The sequence below is a fragment of the Serinus canaria genome, chromosome 2 (assembly GCF_022539315.1).
Source record: "Serinus canaria isolate serCan28SL12 chromosome 2, serCan2020, whole genome shotgun sequence".
Classification (NCBI taxonomy): Eukaryota; Metazoa; Chordata; class Aves; order Passeriformes; family Fringillidae; genus Serinus; species Serinus canaria.
Window position 1 is genome coordinate 54924673 of NC_066315.1, and position 20974 is coordinate 54945646.

Genomic DNA, 20974 nt, shown 5'->3' on the forward strand with positions numbered 1-20974 from the left:
TTACACTACAGCTTCAGCTATTAAGAACTTGTTCATCTCCTCTAATCTGTACATGAAATTCGACACATTGGTTATTGCAATCTTTGTATAATATTTTCTTACACTCTTTACTGTTTCTAATGAGGATTAATTTGGTTGACTGCACCAGATATGTAATTTCTACCCTTACAACTTTTTAAGATGTAAGAGTGAATATAAATGATGTCATGGAAAAAAGTTTGAATTACCTTGTGTTTTTTAATTTTTACCAATTTTTGACCAAGAATATAATAAATGTTTGAAAAAATTAATTATAATTGTAAATTTTTCTGAGTCAAATATTTAAATATATTCCAAAAAATGTTTATGGATACATTATTAACTGTTAGCTCTAATAAGAAAAAAAAAAGGAAATTTTCCTGTACCCCTGTTAATTGTTGAGCACTGAAGATCTGAACTGAGCTACTTAAAACTCATATAAATAGATTTTATCAAGAACTGTTAAGTGAATGAGAAAAAGGCTTAATGCCATAAGCCACAGTTGTGCAATTTGTGCATATATATATATAAATATATATATATATATATATATACACATAATGTTTACATAACAAACATATTGCATATAAAAAGTGTATCCCCAGTAAGATCTGAATTCAATGAATTCACCTTCCTATCCTCTCTGCAAAAAGAGACCTCACTGGCAGTTCTTAAAGATACATTTCATTTTCCATATATATGGATCTCCTTGTGTTCAATTGAACTTATTTGAGTGTGTGTGTATATGTGTCTGTAGTTCATATAAACTCAAGAAACTCAATCTCCTTCCTTTCCTGACTGTTATCTCACTGATTTTGGAGCTAGACGCCACAGACTAAATATAAAGGTGTTGTCTTTGGGATTAACAGGGAATAAAGCCAAAAGAATTAAAACTATTTTTCATAGACAAAATAGTTTCTAGGTTAATCTCTTTCAGAAGAGTTAAATAAACACAAAAAAAAAAAGGATAAAACTTTAGTTCTGATTGCATTTTCAAGGTAAAAAATAGTCTTGTAAGTTGCTCTTTACTCACGGTCATGATATATGTTTTTTTGCTTTTTCTTCTTTTCTTCAAAATTCTTTCTTTTTTATTTAATTTTTATATTTCACTTAATCTAAATACATGCATAAAATGTTTAACAGCTATTAAAATATTACAGTTCCATTCTCCATATGAAGATTTGTATCTTCTCTAAAGTCAAGTCATGGCAATTTACAAAACCTGAGGATGTCCCCACAAGACTTTTACACACCAAAAGCTGGTGTGTGTGGTCTACAAAGGTTTTAGATTTCAGCTGTATGGTTTTAGCTCTTTGTATATGCCAAGTGGAAGCTTCCTCTTTGGGACAGGAACTGATACCTCACATGCATTTAAAACTGATAATGTCAGCCTAGAGCTCTGTTTTCCTTCTGTTGTTAATAATAAATGGAATGGACAATGAATAATGTTTAAAAGCTTCATTCTTCCAAATCTTAGCAGTAGACAACAAATTGATATTTTTTCTGAACATTTGTGAGGCAGGAAAGCAAGGTGTCATTACTATTTACACCATCATCTAATGGATATAATTACCTAACACTGATTGCAGGGACTAATCTCATGAGACCCTTATTCTTGGCATTTGAGCTGCAAAATATTAATGAAAATATGAAACATTATACACTTCTAATCATTTCCATGAAGGCCATGATGTGGCAGAGACCTGTATCATCTCTATGGAGTGACAGCCATGTCACTCATTCAAAATAAACACTTTTAGTTTGTAAATATTTGGGTTCCTAAGTTTTTAGCACTATAGATTATGGATAACCCAGAATCAATTACCCAGGGTAATGAAGTTCAGCTGTAAGACAAAAACCAATTCCTCTTTGAGTTTGATGACTGACTCCTTGCAGGGGTTGTCTTGATTTCTCTAAGGAGATAATTTGACCAGATTAATCAAGGGGTAACTCCTCATTGACTATAATTACATGACAAAGCATGTTCTTGGTAGTGAAAGTTCCTTCTGTCTACCAGGGGATTGAATCTTTAACTGTGTGATTCTGAAAACTCTTCTGGGTGAAGTAGACATGTAAGCATTACAGAAGAATTACATGCCACATTGGAGCCCACCACTACTGTGCTGTAGTCTGAGCTCTGGAACACTGAGCTGAGTGAATTATTTGAATCAGATTATCTGGCTAATTTCATGTCTACTTTTGTTTAGAAAAATACTGTGATGGAAATTTGTCCCAATGTCTTGTTTGAAATGCTCATTTTCCAATATCAATCGGAAGAACTGTTTACATATGAACAACTGTGATTTCTATCTGTTCAGTATTTGGACAATTGGAATGATAATTGGGTTTGGCTACCATAAATAATTAAAATGAATTACAATTATTTTTTCTACTTTTGCAGTATTTATTTTGATACATCCTTTTTCTGTAAAGCCAGCTCTCTATTTTGCCATGGTTGAGTGTTCAAAGAAAGCAAATACATGTACAACAAAATTCTTTAAAAGTCTTTGCCTACCAGTAACTATCTACCATTTTTCTGTTTCATTTGAAGATAACCTTTGGAGGCATGCCTTTTTCTGGCAAGCCAAGTTCTAACAGTAGGAAAAATTTCAAAGGCTGCATGGAGAGTATCAACTACAATGGCAATAATATTACTGACCTTGCCAGGAGGAAGAAATTGGAACCTTCAAATGTGGTAAGATCATAATTTCATGGTCATCTACCCTTTTGCTTCTCCTTCTAAAGAAGACTAGAAGGTTTTTGAGGTTGTGTAGCTGATATTCTTGCGATATACTGCAAAGATATAAAATACAAACAAATTTTTCCACAATTCCAAAGATCTTATTGTTTGTACATTTGTGACTTTAAAAAAAATTATTATCATGTATGGACATTTTATTGCTGGGGTCTTGTGTCATCTTTAAAAAATTTACCTTTAGTGTAAGTCAAATACTTTTGGTTTTGGTTTTGTTTTTTTAAAGAAAATCAACTGAAGCAGTAAGTGCTTTTTCCCTTTCTTCTCAAATTATAGTAGTCCAAAACCAGTGCAGACAAGATTTATTGTTAAATGAATTGCAGCTTTCTTGTGCCTTTTAAATCCTGGTAATATTCCATCCCTGCTGAGCTAGTTGGATTGCTTTAGTGTAAAATTCTTTGGATGAGAATGCTTCTACAGTCTTTTCTGATACGTCTGAAAAACCTCAAGATATTATACTTGAAAATCATTATTTGCTTATTAACATTACAAAGGTTATTAGCATTTTACTCTATTTTTGCTGAAGCTTAAGTGTTCATAGCTGCTTTCATGTTCAGACTTGTGCCTTTATAGGCAGGGTCATTAAGAAAGAATGTGATTTAAATTCTCTGATTTTAAAGTTCTAAGCGTTTCTGAAAATACTTGCTGGCATATAAAGGCATGTAGGTAAGAAATAAATGTATTATTAAAGTGAGTTTGAGATGGTTTGAATAATTTTCAAGGTTTTCTTGTCTACAAGCTTACATGCTTCACAAATTCCTACTAACAATATGTAGGTTTACACAATTTCATCATCCTTTATGTAATAAATTGTTAAGATATACATATGCAGTGATGATGTCATTCAAAAATTTATTATCCCTGGATAGTAAAACTGAAGCTTCATGTCATTGTATGACTAAATGGTCAAGGAAATCCAAAGGATAATCATGAGTGTGTGATGTTTGCCTATATAAGCTCAGTAATACAGCCTGATGTCTGTAACCTTTTCTACACATAAATTTTATCAGTATAGTCAAAGGCAAAGAATATGATATATATTCCTTTTATTAAGATTCCAGTTTTAAAATTTTTTCAACCCAATCCAATGAACTCCTGAAAACTTTAACTTTTTAAATATTTTAATCATAATTGCATGAAATTTCCTTTCTGCAGGGCATTTTCAGCTTTAATGTAAGCATGATTTTTAAAGATGAATGCCTGAATTTAAAAAGAATCTTTTTGCAGGAGCAATCTTTCCATTTTGCTCAATCAAAAGTTAGTAGGACATATTGTTAAAGCCTCTTTCTGAACAGAAATGGTGCTTAAGAACTTCCTATAGTGCAAATGCTGTCATTTAAAGTCCTAGCCTCTCAAACGTGTAACATAGCTAGCAGACATGTAAAGTCTCTGAAAAATCATATTTCAGTTTGTTTCTCTCTTTGTTTGGTTCTTGACTTTTAAAATTCTGTTATCCATAAAATGAAAATAAAATCCACACAAGCAGCTCTGGCAGTATTAGTGCAACATCAAGAGGTGATATGCCAGTTGCTTCTGTTAATTTCCAATTCTGAGAAATACTAGAAAAATAGAAGTGACCTTTGTTTTCAGTAGAAATACTTAAATTGCTTCAGCTCTTCAAAGGCAAAATCAATTTTACTCCAACTAAATCAACATGGATTTTTATGTTTTTACAAAAACATTTTTCTCCTAGTTTTTAGCCTGATTTATCAAGAGAAATAGACTTTCTTGAACCTATTGTTGTTGTTGTTAAGCATGTTTATGATGATGACACTCCAACAGGGATCCAAGCAATCCAACAGGGATCAAAGCTCCACTGTAGGAGATTCTGTACAAACACATAACAGGAGACACACACAGTATAATGTGGCTGAATACAAGCAAAGGAATCAGTCTGGTCATGAGAAGTATTACAAAGAAAGGATAAATTCAGAGAAAAGAATAATTAAAAGGGGTTTGAAACAAAAGCAAATAATATTCCTAGATGAAGGCAGTTGAATATCAGAAGTCACACATTGAAAGGGACTTGACAAATTTGAGAAGGCCCAGAAAATCAGAGATGATAAGGAGATGATGACCTTTGTTTTTCCCTGAACAAAATTAAATTTTAAAAAAATTGTGTCTCGTGTACATACATTTAGGAACCAAAAAGCACCATTAAGCACCTTTTGCTTTGTTGAAGAGTAAGGATAAAAAGACAAATTAAAAGTATTTTAAATTTAAATAAAGTCATATGATGACTTTAGTAACATATTTGACTTAGATTCAGAAGGTAAAGGGGAAAATTATTTCAATTCTTTTGTGATATTTAAGGTGGCATTAGTGTATGGTGCATTGCCCACACCATATGATCCATCCTGATTCAGCAGGTAGTACAGTCTTAATAAACTTATTACCTGTCTTTTAGGAGCTTCCTATTCACTCAGTAAGTCTTTTATTTGGGAAAGGTATTTACAGTAGTAATTTACACGAGGGTTTATGTTTGAATGTGGATAGGCAAAATTGATTTATAAGTAAACATGAATCTAATTTGCCATACAGATGAAAGATCATGGTGCACGGCTCAAGCTACACAAATTAAGTTGTTTTTTACCTTTTCCCTGCCAATGTAGTATGAAAAAGTCTCTAATAAAGCCAAGAGTTTCAATATAAATGCACAGTATATATTTGACTTCCAGATGTCATTGCCCAGAAAACTATTCAGTAAGTCACTCTGAATCTACAGAAAATTATCTCATTCTCTTTGAAAAATGAACAGGCTATTACAGAGACAAGCTGCAGATTAACTCGAAACCTTGACCTAGAACTAGTGAGCAATCTACATAAGATGGGCTGTACCTAAAGAGGAGTCATCTTGTGAACTACAGTCATAGAAGGGATCAATAATCCAGTTCATATTAATCTAAATGGCTCAGTAGGGAAAATGCTAACTAGGACAGAAATTAGAATTATGTGTTACTTTCTCAAGAAATGTTTAATGCAGCTAGGCTTTTCATGGGAAATGCGTTCAGTGATGTGAAAAAGGATTTGAATGCATTCCGTGCCATTAACATTAATAGGTGTTATGCATGCAAGTATCCAAAACATCAGGATGACAGGAGAGTGTCTATTGGATATAAAAGCCTTCTTGAAACGAGGAAATTGTTAGTTCCTCTTGGTTACAGGCAGCAAAAACAACTCTTAAAAAGTCTAACAGAATGCTCTCTGAGCACTTCTTATTGAGACCTGTGACTGAACCATGAGATGACATCGCTCAAAACATGATGTAGCTTTCTGTGTCTACACAGGACTGCCTTCACTATGTAAGAGAAGTTGTGTCTATGCACAGGGTGACCACTACACTGGCAATGATAGCCAATACAGAGAGTATTTCAGACACTCTACACCTTTTACTACTGTATGTAAAATGTGGCTTAAGCATAAGTATTCTGTAGCAACCTTGGAAATGTTTAGATTAAAACTATTCAAACAAATGAGTTAACTATTTTGATTTCATGTCTTGTTGGTTAAAAGTGTAAAATTAAAAATCTCTAGGCAACTTTTAAACCTCACTGCCCCCCCCGCCAAAAAAACACCAAAAAAAAAAAAAAAAAAACCCAAAAAAACAAACAAAAAAAAAAACCCAAAAGCAAAACAAAACCACAAAAAAACATTGACAAGCAGCTTGGCAGGAAAACCTTTACTCTTTACTCATAAAGTAGGTGTAATTTCTCTTATCTAAATGTTATCTTTGGCTGTGTCAGCTAGTTTTTTTCCTAATTCCTTGGATTTTTTTTTTTTTTTTTTAATCCGTGGAACTTAGGCACAGGAAAAGAATGTGACTTGTAATGCTGAGATTTTATCATAAAATTTAGGAACAAATCTAGGAGATCACTTTAAAGAAATCTCTAATTCCAGAATCCTGCAAATATCAATGTTCCTTAATTGATCATGGAGGCTACCAACTTGATAGTATAGTTACTACTAATTCTACTGGCCTTTAGAGGTGGACTCTGTACAACTTCTGCTGTTCTGCAGGAAAAAAAAAGTTTTTATGCAAAATAATCAAAGAATTTATCCTAGTGATCAAGAAAATATTATTTTTATTCTTTTTTTTTTTTTTACCTGGAAATCCATTATAGGAAGCTGAGTCTGACAGACCAGTTGTATCTTGCTATTATACACATAAGCTGTTTTCTGATGTGATGTTCTTGTAAAAAGTGATGGGTTTGGACATTGGAAAATGAGTGCTAAAACTTGCTCATTGATGTAATCCGTCATCTCCAATTAAATATAATTACTTCTTTAAAAAATTTACTTAGGTCTTTCCTGCCACACATTTACAGACACAAAATTCCTATCTTGCTTCCAAATTCCCTACTTTCCCTCAAGATGAACTGTCAGATGCATTTATTGCACTATGAGTACAGAAATGTCATATAGAAGTCTAAATCAGGAAGTCGGTAATATGGAATTTAAAAATAATTATGCAAAAAACATGGTGACTGACTTCTACTGGGATTCTGTAGAAGGGGTAGACCACATCTCTAAACATCTATGTACCTCCAAAAATGTTGTTCAAATCTTATTTTTATTTTAAATGTAAAAATAAATATCAGAGAAATTGCTATCTTGATTTTAGTAATAATTTCTGTACTGGATGAGATAAAATTATTTTTTCCCAAATAGAACAAAAATTGCCACCTAATTTCCACCTACAACAGTGCATGAGAAAGCCTAACCATAGGACAGGATCCACTTTGCCACATATTGTAGGGATTCTTCAGCAGAGGAAGTTTTCCTGTTATATTTGCATTTATGCAGCAATAAATTATTTCTGGACAGAGATTATTACAAAGCATGATTTTTAAGAGGGAAAAAATGGTAATACCCTACAAATATATCAAAATGGTGATATCCTACCAGTTTGGTCTTTTGTTGTGAGAAATTCAATGAGAACCAGAGAGAAAAATTTGTGTCTCTAATGCTGGTCTTGTTTACAGATACATTTTAAAGCCTTGTATATCAACAGTTGACTGGATCTTTTTTCAGTTTCCTGAAGAATAATATTTTACAGAGTAGAAACTGCAGTTTCCTTTACAGAAAAGAATATTTACTATCCAAAAATATTGGTGTTGTTCATGATCAGCTACTCCAAATCCTTCTGCTTCATGGATTGAAATATTAGCATATGTAGTATCATGTAGTTGAAAACATAACAGAGAGGCTGACTGTTCAGGTATTATACATCATTATTTTGGAACATTATGTATTGTATTGATTGACACATTGATATCAGGGTGTTTGGAAATCTGCACTCACCTTTTATGCTGTTCTGTTGTAGGTTTCTATGGGGACCACAGACAAGGCCAAGTTTATCTGTGATTAATTTCTTTTTCTTTTAACCAGAAATAACAATGCTTTCATCTAAGCTTGAGAGACTACAACTCTTCTGGGCCAGCTGCCTGTTATTTTGTGCATGTACAGTACTGTACAAAATATAATGGGGTCACTGCTAGAAAAAAAAATAGAAAAATCAGTAACTATTATAGTAGCAACAATAAAGATAACATTAATAGCACATCTTTAGATGCAGTGTGCATTGATCACAGTAGTTTCTAAGTTGAATAAAATCTTGAATACTTTTCTGGAGTAGCCATGAATTTAGTGGAATCTTACCATTTTGCTTTATCTTTTTTTTTTCCTTTTTGTGTTTTACCTAGGGAAATTTAAGTTTTTCTTGTGTGGAGCCACACACAGTGCCTGTCTTTTTCAATGCCACCAGTTACCTTGAGGTTCCTGGTCGTCCAAGCCAAGATCTGTTTTCAGTCAGTTTCCTCTTCCGGACCTGGAACCCAAATGGACTTCTTCTCTTCAGCCACTTCTCAGATGACCTGGGGAATGTTGAGATTGACATAAATGAAGGCAAAGTCAGTGTCCATATCAACGTCTCCCAAGTGAAGAAGAACCGGATAGACATCTCATCGGGTAAGTGTGTTTTGTGTTTTTTTTTTTTTTTTTAAATTTGATATCATTTTGTTTTGTGTTGTTTAAAATCATTATGTACCTAAAGACTGGAACAATTTTTTTACAAAATTTAAAATTTATATTGAAACTATTTTAAATACTTTACTGTTTCATTGAGTAAGAGGTACAAGAATGTTGAAATAGTTTTTAGATTTTAAAAAAAAGTATATGAATGATCTTATTCTGTCAAGAAATCACTCCTTATCTATAAGGCAGCATTTCTTCTTTTTTTCTTTCTTCCTTCTGTCTTGCACTTTTCTCTGTGAAAATATTTGGTTTCAAAATGGGTGTGTACTCCCTTTTTAGGTGTAGTCGAATAATTAGACTGTTCCTAATATTTTCCAACAACTAGGGAATCTCATAAGAAAAAGAAATCCACTCACACCGTAATTATTTGTATGAATATTTTAGATCTGCATAGCTATCCTGAAAGCCTTAGATTTATTTCAATGCGTTATTGTTATTTTGTTGCAATAGGCATTTCACTGCCTGTGAAATTAATCGTGCATGTGAACATAGAAAAGGAAAATTAGACATCTGCCCAGTAAGGCTGCAGAAAGAATGCTGTTGTTGTACAGTAAATATCTCAACAAACATCTATTTCCATTCTTCTGCAGGGAATAACAGATATCATGATATAAAACTACTGGGTTTTCTAGAAGACAAAATGGTCTGCCTTTGGCACAAAGATTTCTTACAGTTGTGGTCCTGTTGATAAAAGGTGCACGGCTTTTTTCATTGGCTATTTCTAACAGCTGAAAAAGGAGAATTTCACATAGTCAAGTGTGCAGCCTTCTGCATGTGTAGGGTATGAATAATTATATAGAGTATTAATAGACTCTACTGGGAGGAATGCAGCCAGGCTATCACAAAATATTAGACTAACTAAAACTGCAGCCTCAATGCAAGTCTGTTTTGGGTTTCATATCTGCTGTATTTATGCCTGTCACCTGTAACAGCATATTTTTCCAGGAGCAAGTTAAAGTCTCTTAGTCTTTCCTCTATACGCTTCTCATCATTTACAAACTTGCTTACATTAGCGGCTTTAATGTCAGTTTTCGAGTTGACATGGGGACATCAGTACTTCACTCTGGGTCACAGTAGTTTTACTGACTGATAGGATTCAGGTGAGAGAGCTCTAAGTGGATGCTCAGGTGGCAGAGTCTTGTTCCTTCACAGCTCTGCAGTTAAGGTGTTTATATGGAACAGAGTTGTGGTTTGTCTGGTTTAAGTGTCACAATTTCCCTTGAATACCTTAAAGTTGAATGCACTGACTCAGGGTGCTCTAACTTAGCAGGTACAGATTTCAAATAAACAGGAGAGTCTTGCCTCCCAATTTTTCAAATACAGTTGAATTCCCACTTTTCTCTCTGCTACCTGGGCACTGCTAATCTCCTTACCTAACTACTGCTGTATGAAGTGCTTTTTGATGACTAGGAGGGTTCAGACAGTAGGACAAAAAGGCTTTCTTGTTGACTTGATAGAACGTTTATACCTAAATCATGTGATCATTTTGTTTAAGGAAAGAAAGGCAGCTACAACTTTAAATATTTTGATGACACTTTGCAAAAGTAAAAATGAAATAATTATGCATAGAAGTGCAGTGAATGAAGAGATACAATACTCCAAATGATCAAATAAATAGCAGGAATGCAAAACGTTTAACTTCTGTGTAAATACAGTGATCATGAGAAGTTTCATAGCTGTGGGAAAATATTTTGATAACAGTAGGTGATTCATTGGGATCATGAAGCAGACATTGCTTTGCATTTAAAATCAGAGAAATGGAGAGCTGCCATAAGGCACTCTGTTCTTAGCAGTTTTCTTTGTCTCCCTCCCTTCCCTGCTGTCTGTTCAGTTTTTGTCAGGGATAATTTTTCTATGGTGTTAGCAGATCCCAGCTAGAGTCTCATTTCATGTATCCTTTGATCTTCAAAAAAGGCACTTAATTGTTCCTTCATTTATTTAACTGCATGTCCTACCTGCTGGAGATTTCACTGTATTCAATTCTTCATTAAATTCTCTGTCTCTTGATCAGTTTTATTTATCTTTATTGGCAGGATAAGTCATCCCACTACTTTATTCTAGAAGATGTAAAAGAAAAATACAGTTGGTATAATTATTAAAATGGTCTTGTGTATCTGAAGCTTCTTCTGGCATTGTTTGGAGTTCAAAATTATCTTTACTATGAGACATTCCTATTGTCTGTCACGCTTTAGTTACCTCTCTCATTCTGTTGTTACTGGTTTTTTAAAGAAACCACAGTTTATATTTTCATCAGAAGTTTCTAGAAAATTTTCTATAGCTCACTTCTGGTTTTGGCAAAATAAATTTTATTTTCTTCTTTGGTTAGGTTAGGTACTGTTTACCTTGCTGCTCCTTTCATGCCTTCAGTTACTTTCAAACCAAAACCTCAACTCTACACATCTGATAATTAAACCTATCCATATTATGAATAATTCATATTTATTTTTCATGGGCTGAAAACAATTGGGGATGGTTGTATATTGTAGTATATAGTACGTACGATTTTTTATTACAACTAAAAAGCAACTGGCTTTTGTGTTGACCTGGCAAACCAGAATTTCAGGTTTTAATTGACCTGTCTGTAAGTTGTTTAAGAGTGATGAAATGACTAGTCCATGACCTGTCCTGGGCTTCAGAGAGGTAAATAAAGAACCTATAAAAATGGTAATAAATGTTTTACTGTGTTCGCAAAGTGTGCACTCTTGATGCCCATAACAAAATCCTGCGTGTAAGAGAGTATTTTACATTAATATGCACATTAACTTTCATTTTGTATTACATATGAGAAGGACAAAATGATTAGCACTTGTACTTAAACTTACTGCCTGATTTTCTTCAGGAGCAAATTATTTTCTTTTTTTCATCATCTTGCAAATTGCACTTTCAAAACTGGTTTCTAAACAGTAAAAAATGCCTGCCTTGCCCAGCATTCTGTAAAGCACCCAGTAAGCACTGCTTAGCCATGAACAGACTGGCAAAACTCTTGTGAAAAGTCAATAACTTTGATTTTGCTTTTTTCTTACATTAATCTCATTAAAATGCTACCACCATTTGATTGATGAGAGTTATATTAATAAACTTGCTGTTAGTAAGAGGAAAATCAGACCCACTGAGAGCTGAAATAAAGATTTAATTAGAAGAAATAAGCTACTGACTGTGCAGAATTACACAGGTGAAATACTTAAAGCTTGTGTATAAATCAAGAGTTAAACATCCTATTGACTTTTTCTCTGCAAAGTAAACTTTGATTAATATCTTTACAATTGTGTATGCCCCAGCACGGGGATTAATAATGGCAAAGAATCTCAGAAAACAGTCAAGAGATTTATCTTAACTGCTCTGTACAGTTTTGGACTAAATTCTTGGTTTTGTCATTATGAGATTCAGGCGAACTTTCTAGACATTGACACAAGGGATTGATGGAAGTAATGCTAGGCTGACAAGACAAAAGAAAGATGTGATCTTGTTTTTGGAACATTTTGAAAGCAGATTTCCATTGTAGTTTTGCATATTAAAGGATTCTGATATCCTGCTGCAATTTAAAAGTAATTTAGTTTCAATACATACTAAGAGCCTACTCAGTATTTGTAATCTTGCAATTAGAATAAGTTGTTGATGAAGGTTTTTTTTATTTATAAGCTTCAACAAGCTAATGTCTTCTTTCTTGAGCACAGAAAAATAAGCAAGTGGAAAATGCCATACTCCCAAGTGTTCTTGGCTATAAAAACTTTTTATGAACCTTTTCCCAAAGCCATATGCAAATGCAGTTCAGTGCAGGGTTAAGCCACAGCCTGTGTCCCAGTTACCTCCTTTTCTTCCACTTAGTTTTATCTACCTGCTTCAGCAACTTAACCCAAATTCCTTCGTAATGAAACCTAAGTTTTCTGAAGCTTTCAACATGGGAAAAAGTGGGTAGCATTCAAAAACACAGCGAGTATTACTTTGCTCAAAGAAACAATAGTAACTTTCAAAACAACACTCCAGAGGCATCATCTAATGGCTTTACAATGCCTTTTTAAAGCAAACCTCAAATCCCTGTTTCAATATAGAATAGAATGTTCTCTGCCTCTTGAGAAAAGGCAAGGTTTTCATGATGGCAGATTTTAAAATAATCTCTTGATTTATGCTCTGTTTATTTCCTCACTCATCTTTTCAGAGGCAGTTTTGACCTTTCATATCTAAGCATTCTCTGCTCTACTTAAATACTAGATGGTCTATGACGATCCCTTGGACTTTACCCTACAGCACAGATTAGTCATTGCAAAAAGGACATAATCTCCCTCAGCCCATAAGAAACAGAGAAATTTTCAGTATCCAATATTCCTGCCTTTCACTTGAGTTCATCTGCTTAAAGCTTCTTTTTTCCTCCTCCAACTCCATTAGTTAACATCTTGTATTAGCTGCTGCTCAAGACTTCAGCTTTGCTCTTCCTGTCAAGCATAAACTTATTAAACTTGGGATATTAATATCTTTTTGTCATATTTATCTGTATTAAATAAATCAGCCTTCTCCCTGTGGAATCCCTGGGAAGCTTTCTACCTTTCTGTCTTTCTGCTAGATCTCAAGTCATCTGAATTGCAGTTCATTTATATTTTAGACCTTGGGTTAAGATAGCATCCTTCAGGTAATAAAATCTCTCTCTCTGACAGATCTAAAGTGGTACTCTTCCAGTGACAATTCCCTGGGGCACTTTATGTGGGAATCAAGAAGTATTTTTGCCTTAGTGGTTAAATGAAGGCTCAAATAGGAAATGTGTATACACAGAGCACAAGTGCACTTCTGGTGGGAAGATAAAATTTCCCACCAGGTCTTTCTCACATTACTGGTAGTAGATTATACACTGAATGTTATTAAGTGGAGGCACAAACCCCTGAGGAACTTGTCAGCCTGATCGAGATGAGAGACAGAAATTCTGCCCATGAAAGACAGAATGATGACTTAGCATCAGGCAAGTCTGAATATTAGAAACTTAGATAGCCACGTTTATCCCTCTGTTTCTCTCTGTATAGTTTTGGCTATTGACCTTAAGCAGTTAATGCAGCTACATGAAGAGGCATTCGTGAGTTTGAATTTCACAGAACTGAGACACAGAAGTCCTCGTAGTAGTTATAGTTATTTTTATGACACATTTTCCCTGTAGACTGGTTTAGCATCTCCATGCAGTATTTTAAACCAATCAGATCAATAAATAGAGTTCCTGATTGCAGGCTTTCTTTATCTAAGAAAACTGATGAGTTTGGTTCAGGAGTTTGTGAATTCTGCTTCATCAGTCACTGATTTTCACTGGAGAGTTGCCTAAGAAGGACAAGGTATGCATTCTAAAGCATAGACGGTACCTTTTTCAGATATTTCCCTGAGAGCAATGGAACTCTCTATTGGTTGCACTGACCTTTTGCACGGATGGAAGAACCCAAGAATCAATAAACCAGGGTGTTGTTCTTGATAAGCTTTCTCAATTTATACAGGAGACTCAAGTCCAGTTTACTTGTTTTGGTCTCATTTCCTCTGGCCTGTTGAACAGAGTTAGATGGAACCTTGCACATCACTATTTTAGCATGAAAGATGAGATAAGGCTTTTTACAACTATTGTTTGAACACTCACTGTGTTGCACTGAATTTCTTTCAGGACAAAACCCCTGAAATAGCCAGTGGTTAAATGATAATCCTGTTTTGCTGCTAAAACAACATAATTTATGTGAGTGAATCTGAACAGAACTAGCTGGAAACATACCCTTCTAATTCGTTTTTAATACAAAAAGTTTGACAGGAAGTGTACTCAATTATTGTTGATTTCCATGTTGCCTTTTCTTTTTACACCTGCATCAGCTATTGATAGTCTGGTTCTAGTAAAGTCTGTGAAAATTTTGGTTTTGACTTTGATGAATGGAAGATAAGCCCCTTAGCTCTGAATGCTACAAAAGGTGCCCAATATTTTGCAGTTACCTTAAGAACATTGATTTTTACTCTGGTGGATTCTCTGTTTACATATTTTTGCTGAATGCAAGAGAGCATAAAAAGACTTGTATCTAAAGATTGGTTTATCAAGCCAAGGATGCTTATTTAAAACAGCATTACATCTTGGATCAGAAAGATAGGGCTGTTGGAACAGACATTATAAAATATACTTAAGTTTACATTTTAAACTCTTCCAGGATTTACATGTACTGATTGAAGTGAATATGTGGGAGGTTCTTTTCCATTATTACTTTCCTTTTTGATTATATTAATGAAAAAGGGATACAATAGAGAGTGGAGCTATAGTTATGTTTGTTGTGTTTATGCACAATCTAACAACAGGACACCACGACCTATTCATATAATATAAAGGGAAATTAAAGGAATGTTTTCTAATATCAGAAAGACTACATATCCAAAATATTATATTCTTTCCCCCAACATGCTAGTTTGCCATCTCTGCCTCTTATTCCATGCAGGTGGTTCTTGGAGAAAGCCCATTTCCAGGATTCCCACACCTATGTCAACCAAGGTTTGTCATAGATGGCAAACACACAATAAGATTAGCCAGGTCTTTCAGCAATGACACAAATATCTTCCAGCACAATTTAAACTTCCTAAATGTGGGAAAATATGGATTGCTGTTAATGACAGGGTGTAGGGGTCCTGTAAACTTTTCTGAGGTGTTAGTATTACTGGAGAAATGTGATTGGACTCTGTGCTGTCTTAGCTCTTTAGTTTACCATGTAGCAGATTTAATTTTTATGCAAACTAATGAGAAAAAGTACAGAATCTATTTGAAGTGTGTTTTTCACTTTGCTGCTATTTGAGAGTGAGGTAGTTGACTAAGCACATCTCGTGATAAGCCAGCATATGATTATCCATTTCTAATAACTCAAAGATATACTGCTGCTGCCTATTTAGTTTGGCAGCTTTGATGTTCTGTAAATGGCTTTGAGTAAGTGGAGCAGCAGAAGGTAAAAGGAATGCAGTCACTTTTTAATCAATAGTAGAAGTTGCAGTCACTGTAAATGTGCATATGTAACATTGTGCATATAGCCACGTGTCAGAGAGTTTACTCAGCTAATTTGCCAACTACAATGAGCAGGAAATTCACAGATCAATATTTGGTAAAAAAAGTAAAACCATTTGAATGGATTCAGGAGACCCAGGCTGCTCCTAGTTTCATCTCAGGGTCCTGTTGCTATAACTGTCCCCACTGGACACAGGCTGCATCATTTCTAGGATATCATCTTCCTACAGTATCAATAGTTTCTTCTGAATCAGCACTGAGATCCAGGAATAGTTGAGTAGTTAGACTGTTCTGGAGTGCATTACAGAACAGACAGTATGAGAAAACAGTTCTTACTCTGCCAGCCTTGCTTGCCCTCCAACACATCTCTGCAAGAGTTTGTCCTCTTATAGATTCTTATGCCCCTTCCTTCCTCCTCTACTGCCCCTCCTCCTTCTGCACACACCACAAATCCCAGATGTAATTGCTTAAAAAGTGCAAACAATCACAGGCTATGAGGTAACCTTATTATTATTCACCAGTTTATGAAGAGGTGCCCATTTTTAGAGTCACAATATTCCCAAGGTGTCTGCCCCCCAAAGAAGGACACGCAGGGTCAGGGGGAGAGCCAAGCTGTTGTGACAAGGCTGCTGTAGGTGTGGCCATGTAATGCTAATGACATGACAGGCAGGAGCTGTCTGTGTTGCGCAGGGCTTACACAGTGTGGGCATCTGGATCAACAGGATGAACGCCCAGGGTGAGGATACTGGTCCAGAGACACCTCCACCGGCTGTATAGTGGGGTCAGAAATGGATCATCCCTCAGGCCTGGCTACAAAGATGGTAGAGACACATCCTGCCTCGCTTCAGAAGCAAGAAACTACAGCAGAGAGAGTGAAGAAGAGGAGGTGGTTTACAGATGTAGAAACATCCTTGCCTGGCTACAAAGATGGTAGAGACACATCCTGCCTCGCTTGAGTAGCAAGAACTACAGTAGAAAGGGTGAAGAAGAGGAGGTGGTTTACAGATGTAGAATCAAAGGGAAAGTTCTCAGATTTGGAAAAATGGTCTGCTATCATCACCTTATTTACTCAAAGTCTGTTGTTTTAGAAAAATCTTTGGTGGGCATAAAACCTTGCTGATGGAGAAAAGCAATTGTTGTGGTTTAAAAAAAATGAGAGGGAAGAAGGAAAAACACTGGAGACTCAGTCTTCAGTTAGAACATAGGATATTCAGTTTCTGTAAACTTAGAAAAATATTTACAGACAGATTGGGAGATCAAAGGTCTTGAACATATACTGTGTAACAGTGTTTCAAAAAAATGGTACAGAATCTTCAAGCAGTGTGTACAGCACTGTGGTGTGAAGCTATCAACTATGTAAATTAAACCAGCCCGTGCCCTTTTCACCTTTTCGTCTTATCCAAATGCAAGGGGAAGAAAAGAAAATTTTCTTTACTTTTAAAGTCAGCATTTGCAGCATTTGCACTTTGAGTAAAACCAGGAATAATAGTCTTTCTAGAGCAAATGTCCTTGCAAGTAATTTGAGTTTTTTGAAATTTTTAATTTTTAATCTTATTTATCACTAATCCTCAGCTAGGTGCTCCACAACATCTCTAGCCTATTGCTTACAAGAAAATAATTAAAATTCGTTGTAATATTAAACACAATTCTTTTTCAAGGGGAAACATGACCTAATTACAGGCACGGAACTTTAATTTATGTGCTGGGAACTGACACTCAATATCTTCTTTTTCATTGCTATTCAGGAACCTGGAAAATAGATTATTATCTGTGACAGGTTTCTGGCAGTCCCTCTTGGTTTGACAGTGTTATTTTAGAGAGAAGAGAAAGTCACTTTTGTATGTAATGAAAGGAAAAGTTGTCAAGCATTCATACATATTTTATGCTGCATAAAACTTAAGTGCTAGAGGAAAGATTCTGTTTTCAGTCATGCCATTGTAAATTCATGTTGCTTCTGCTGACCTCCAGGCTTGCTTCAATGACACAGAATGGCATCTAGCCCAAAGGATTAATTCCATTTTTTTACACAAGCAATTCAGCTCTTGTAAGTCAGCTGGGCCCTAACTGGTTTTTTTTTGGTTAGCACAGTCATGCATAACTGTGATGTGTATTTTGGCATTTTGGCATTTTCTACTGACATTGACAGAACTAAAAGCGATTTCTATCAAAGTTCTTTCTTGAAATGGCATCAGGAATAGTCTGTATTGTCTATTTTTTTTTTTTTTTTTGATGGAAGAAGTAACTCTGCTGCAAAAATTGACTTGGGGAGAAAAACATTTTCTGGTTGTATGTTGCTAGCTCTGCCTTTAGTCTGTTCTTGTAAAAGATGGTGAGTCCCTCCAGGCATTTTTGCACGTTGTTTGTTTTCATTTCCAAATGTTGCTGAAGCAGCATCACATGAGCACTGGGGTGAAACAGCAACCAAAGTAGTTTGGTTTCTGTAAGCTGAATGGAAGATGATATTCTCTTTAAAAAGCTAACTCATTAAGTTCATGTATTTGATAGGGAGAAAAAGAATCCCAATTCTCTTACTGTGAGGCAGCTACTGTAAAATACATGGTCTCTTTCAGTAGTAACCAGTGTCCACACAGAAACTGTTTTACTGAGGAGAAAAGCAAAGTTCTACACATACCCTTCCCTGAGTATTTCCTTACTAAAGGAAAACATATTTAGAGTCATGACTTCACCCATGTTTTTTCCAAGAAATGTATGAATGTACAATGAATTTGAGGGATTCATTATTTGAAAATACAAAACTAACTTTGCTTTCTTTTTGCAGATTCAAAGTAGTGGAACATGAGATTGCATGGCCTCAAGTACAGGGGTTTCATTGGTTGACCTTTTGTAGCTTAACAGCTCATTTTCATAATTAGCACATACATTAAAACAAACTGCCAAGTAGAATCAACTTTTCCAGAGCACTGGCAGGAGAAAATAACATTCCTAACATTCTGGTGTTGGTACTTAGATAATTACCTGTGAAAACAGTAATAGCTCTTACCATGTATCTTGGTTCTGGAATTTACAACACAGGGCTGATATTCCTGACTGTACCGAATCTGGGAAAGAATAATGTGGTGCAGAGGAATCTTTGGGAGGCTTAGGCTTGTTTCACTAGCATTGGAAACAAGTGATAGTTCATCAAATTTGCTGTGTCATAAAGATTTGTCATATGCTAAACAAGAATATCTGGTCCAAAGCAATTTACTTTCATCTTTTAAAAATCTTCTAAAGGCACAGAACTGAGCACAACACAGCTCTGCCTTCTTTCCCTTCCCAGGTGCCTGTGAAGCATATATATATATATATATATATATATATGTATGTATATATATGTATATATGTATGTGTATATGTATATGTATGTGTATATGTATATGTATATGTATATGTATATGTATATGTGTGTATATATATATATATATGTATGTGTGTGTGTGTATATATATATATATATATATATCTATATACACATACATTTCTACAGAGAGAATGAGAGGGAAATATGATGTTTTATTAGCAGCCCCTTGCAAAAACAAGCAAACAAACAAACAAAAAATATTACTAGAGCATTTATTTAATTTTTCTTTGGCAGGATGACCCTGAGTTACATTTCTATTGAACAAACTTGGAGCACTAAGATTGCACTTTCCTCTCCAACTATTTTCTTTTTCTTTCTAACTTTGAGCAGCACAGTATGAAGTGTTCTCTTCTGATTTTGTTTGCAGGAAAATGCTGTTATGAATGTGATGTTTGTTTCATCTTTTTTTTAATATTTCCTGCAGCAGGCTGCTATCTTTGGGAAACCTTTTTTTTTTTTTATCTTCATAATTGTGGCATTTTAGAATTTCATTTCTTACTGCAAGAAAGGATTATAACAACATTATGTAAATACCATTAGCTAATTTTGCTACTCATAATAGATAATTAAGTTACTAGAAACATTATAGTCCAGCCTGTTCCATGTACCATTCAGCTGGATTAGCATTTGAGTTTTATTTCTTCCCCATGTCAGACATCTCTGATCAGTGTTATAGGTTATTAGTTTCTACAAAACTATTTTATAATTAGAACAAGGTTTTTTGCTTTTAAATATAGACAAAAAACCCCAATACAGAAGCAATAAATATCTGAAATATGATCATCCAAAAAGAAAAATCTACTTACATCATCCTAAGCAGACACTGCTCTCTCCTGTTGCTCCAGGTGCTCTGCAGCTGGATACAACATCTTAAGTTCTTCTTCAGCAGAAAGACTGAGTGTCCATTACATTTTTTGAAGGTTTCATCAGGCATTTTCTCCCTGCAATTCCTATCATCATGAATTAGAGCCAATGCAACCAGGATTTTTGTTAGGTGGTGAGCCATTGAACAGTTATATGATTAGGGAATGTAGCAAGTCTCCGGAAAAATTTGGGTTTTCCCGAGCAAGACTTTTTCCCAAGATTTTCATGTCTTACTTTGTGCTACTGGTATTCCATCATTATTTCTAAGAGTGAACAGAAAAGGCTTGTACCAGGGAAAGAGATGTTAAATGTCTCATATAACTGTACACTGAGGCAGATAGAGATTGGGAGAGGACTTAAGTCAATGCTGGATAAAGATTTTTGGCAAACATTTTTTATATATATAAAAACAATATGATATTTTTTATATCTTATATTGGGAGCTCTGCAAGAAGTTAGAAAGAAATGTACCACTTTACTACTTCCTGATTTCCCTGATTCTTTATGGAATCTTTTGTTCTGCTTTGGTTTGTTAACACAGATGTACTACTTGTTCCTCAGTTACTACAGCTTCCTTAGAAGTTTTCTAGCATTAGGTAGTAGATTCCCATTGAAAAAATATGCAGAGAAAATAAGCTTTGCTAATGTACAGGCATTTGCCACATACAAACAAGTGAAGAATATTGCTTAGCTATTTTTTCCTTTTAAAGTAAGTAAGTGTTATTTTTATGGAAATAGTCTGAGGTGCAATATGGTGTCCTCAGAATATGTCCTCAGAACAATTTCAGCATCAACATTGAATATAAATGTACAAGTGGGAAAAAGAATTATACTGTTCCAAGTAAAGGCTCAATAGTTGTGGGTCTTTTCTTTTTTTTTCCCCTTTTTTCTTTTCAAAAACTGTTATATTAAACATGTAGCTCTGTAGTTTGTTCCTTGAAGTAAATTCAAATTC

General features: G+C 34.7%; 1 protein-coding gene across 1 annotated transcript in view; it reads left to right on the plus strand.

Moving 5' to 3' along the window:
- Positions 1 to 20974, plus strand: part of CNTNAP2 (contactin associated protein 2) — a 1093089-nt gene that overhangs the window by 488007 nt on the left and 584108 nt on the right. The window contains exons 7-8 of the mRNA XM_009093851.4: positions 2570 to 2713; positions 8476 to 8740. Of these exons, the coding sequence (XP_009092099.2) occupies positions 2570 to 2713; positions 8476 to 8740 (409 nt within the window). The remainder of the gene's footprint in view (positions 1 to 2569; positions 2714 to 8475; positions 8741 to 20974) is intronic.